The following is a 2,680-nucleotide window of genomic DNA, read 5'->3' as shown; positions in this document are numbered from 1 at the left end:
AATTTTTTTTTTAATACCATAAGATAAGTATATTTATGTCTAATACCCAGACTGATATACCGTCTCCACTCAGAATCGTTTTCGTATACAGTGATATTATATCATTTAATTCAAATTTATTACTAGGTATCCATTATACAGTGACCCACTTGTAACATACTGTACAGCAGAGCGACATCCACTTACCCACCTTTTTAATAATGAATTATGTTAATACATTGTACATCACTTTATTATTATACGGTTACAATTTTTAATTTCAACACAACCAGATCCAGATGTGAATACACAGATGTTTTCCCAAATATATGTGCAATGTGCATATTATAATATATAAACATATAAAAACATTTAAAATATTTTCTTGCATAAAAACAGGTGGCCAATAAAAACTTTACAGGGAATTTTAAATTTTAAAAACTTTCATAGGTTTTTAAATAAATATAAGACATTTTCTAAACTATAGATGTGTTACAATGAATATTGCATGATATTACTTATATATTATTCAGTTTTTTCACTATCCCAAAAAGTTTTCAAATAAAAATCATGAATCATAAAACAAATCATACTCAAAATCAAAAAACAAATTCTAATTAAATAAATAATTTATTTATCGGGATATTCGAAAAAGGCTCATAACTGAAAACTAAAATTTTTTAGGAAACACAAAAAACTGATTTTCTTTTTAATTTTGTTTTTATTGTACCAATTTTTTTTTCTCTAAAATTACGTATTATTATTTAATGTGATGCCTACGTAATATAATATTCTTGAAGTGAAATGTTATTGGAAAAGTGATTCAATAAGTTTTCCGAGATGAGTCCTTTTCGAAATGTATAGGTACAAGGATTCTTTGGATTTAAAATTGAAACAGATATGAGCCCTTTTCCCTCATAAAATGTCGGTCTATATTTTAAGGTTAGGCCTATATACCTAAGTAAATGAAAAAAAAACACGGGAATGTATATTTTGAAAAAACTCGAGATGGGCCCTTTTCTTTTAATTATTATACTTATTGACAGAACCTATCTATGTTAGGTACTGTTTTGAAAAATTGTAATGGATTTACAATTAAATATTAAGTAAAATAAGTGTCTACATAAGTAAATATTATTTGTGATATACTTTACCTTGTTGTACATGATTTTTTTGTCATTAAATTTTTATAAATTTTTGACAAAAGGTAAATTATGATTGTGAAGTTAATCCGACTTCGTTTGGTTTGAAATTGTAAAGTTTTAGTTGTCATATGATTTTTATCATTATAAATGCAACCGGACCTTCAGGAAACATAATAATAAATATAATTAATATAAACAGAAGTCTTTCAAATACATTTTAAAAATTATATTAACGAATTTTCGCATATTTAATTTATATGCGTAGGACATTGATTAATAGCCGATTAGTATATCAATACATTTTATTTCTTGTTCTATGTAGGTAGGTTACTCACCAATTTGACAGTTTAGTTAAATTAATCACGAGCTTGTTATTATTGCATATACTATTGACAACATTTAAAATTATATTTTCTATTCGCATTAAAATTAGTTTCGTTCTTTCATTTCCAATATCATCTTAAAATTTGAAAACAAATAAAAATAAAAATTTGAAATATATTTAGGGTTGGCTTGTAGCAATAAATAGGTTCTTAAGTACATATCTACCGATAATAATCTAGTAGATAGGTAACACTTTTTTTTATGAATATTTAAGAGTTAATTAAACAAGAGGTAGTTGGTAGTAAACCACTGCTGAACAATAGTAGTTGAGTGTACCTTGTGATTAAACAAGTCACTGTAATGTGTAATCTTTGAAAAAATGCCTAGGCTATTTAGGAAATTGCTTTTAAATTTTGAATTTTGAAGAACCTCAAAAGTTAAAATTTAAATATATTTTTTTTTCAATTCGATGAAATAATTGCATTACATTTGTTTTTATTTTGGGCACATCAGATTTTAAATAAAAAAAGTGATTTCTAGTTCTGCCTAGTCTATAGAAACTTACGAATTCAACCATTTATTTTTTTTGAAATTACAATCGAATTTCAGTTAAATTTCCTATCGCTTTTAGTAGTTTTTATAGTTATGCAAACAAAAATATATTTTATTTTCCACGACGAATTTACATGTGCGTGCTCGTGAGTGAGTTGAATATTTTGGCAGCGGCAACTGACAAAAGCGATAACACAATACTAACTGTTAATTTATTACTCACATATTGGCACAATCCAAATAGACATGTCATATGAATTGCCTAAATATTACTCCTGAAAATATGCTACGATTCAGCCCTCTTAAGTAAATTGCATACTAAATACATAGTTATGGTTGACGTCGTTGATGAAATGCACACTGTGGCCTCTTGTAAGCTAGGATTATCTATAGTAGGTAGGTACTTACTAAAATCCTATGTACCTATATGTGTCACCGAATTTATTATAGGTACATTCACTATATGACTGCAATAATATAACGTCTAAAATATGTTAAGGTATGCAAAATATAATTTTGTACTTAAAACGGCTGTCTAGAAATTAGGATGAAATGTATGTCTCTCTAATTTTAAATTCAGAATAAAATTCATTGATATATGAACGATTATTAAATTTACTATTCCCAGAAATATGATTACCTATCTATATACCGGGTGATTCTTTTATCATTGAACACTC

General features: G+C 26.4%; 1 protein-coding gene across 1 annotated transcript in view; it reads right to left on the bottom strand.

The window, feature by feature from the left end:
• LOC100188951 (SPO11 meiotic protein covalently bound to DSB homolog (S. cerevisiae)) overlaps positions 1–2,248 on the bottom strand; it is a 5,925-nt gene extending 3,677 nt beyond the window's left edge. Inside the window, exons 1-3 of the mRNA XM_029485216.1 lie at positions 2,224–2,248; positions 1,460–1,583; positions 1,134–1,283 (exon numbers count right to left, since the gene is read on the bottom strand). Coding sequence (XP_029341076.1) covers positions 1,134–1,283; positions 1,460–1,583; positions 2,224–2,248 — 299 coding nt within the window. The remainder of the gene's footprint in view (positions 1–1,133; positions 1,284–1,459; positions 1,584–2,223) is intronic.
• Between the last annotated feature and the right edge of the window lie 432 nt (positions 2,249–2,680).

The sequence above is a fragment of the Acyrthosiphon pisum genome, chromosome X (assembly GCF_005508785.2).
Source record: "Acyrthosiphon pisum isolate AL4f chromosome X, pea_aphid_22Mar2018_4r6ur, whole genome shotgun sequence".
Classification (NCBI taxonomy): Eukaryota; Metazoa; Arthropoda; class Insecta; order Hemiptera; family Aphididae; genus Acyrthosiphon; species Acyrthosiphon pisum.
Note: the sequence above shows the minus strand (reverse complement) of the source record. Positions and strands in the feature narration are given on the sequence as shown.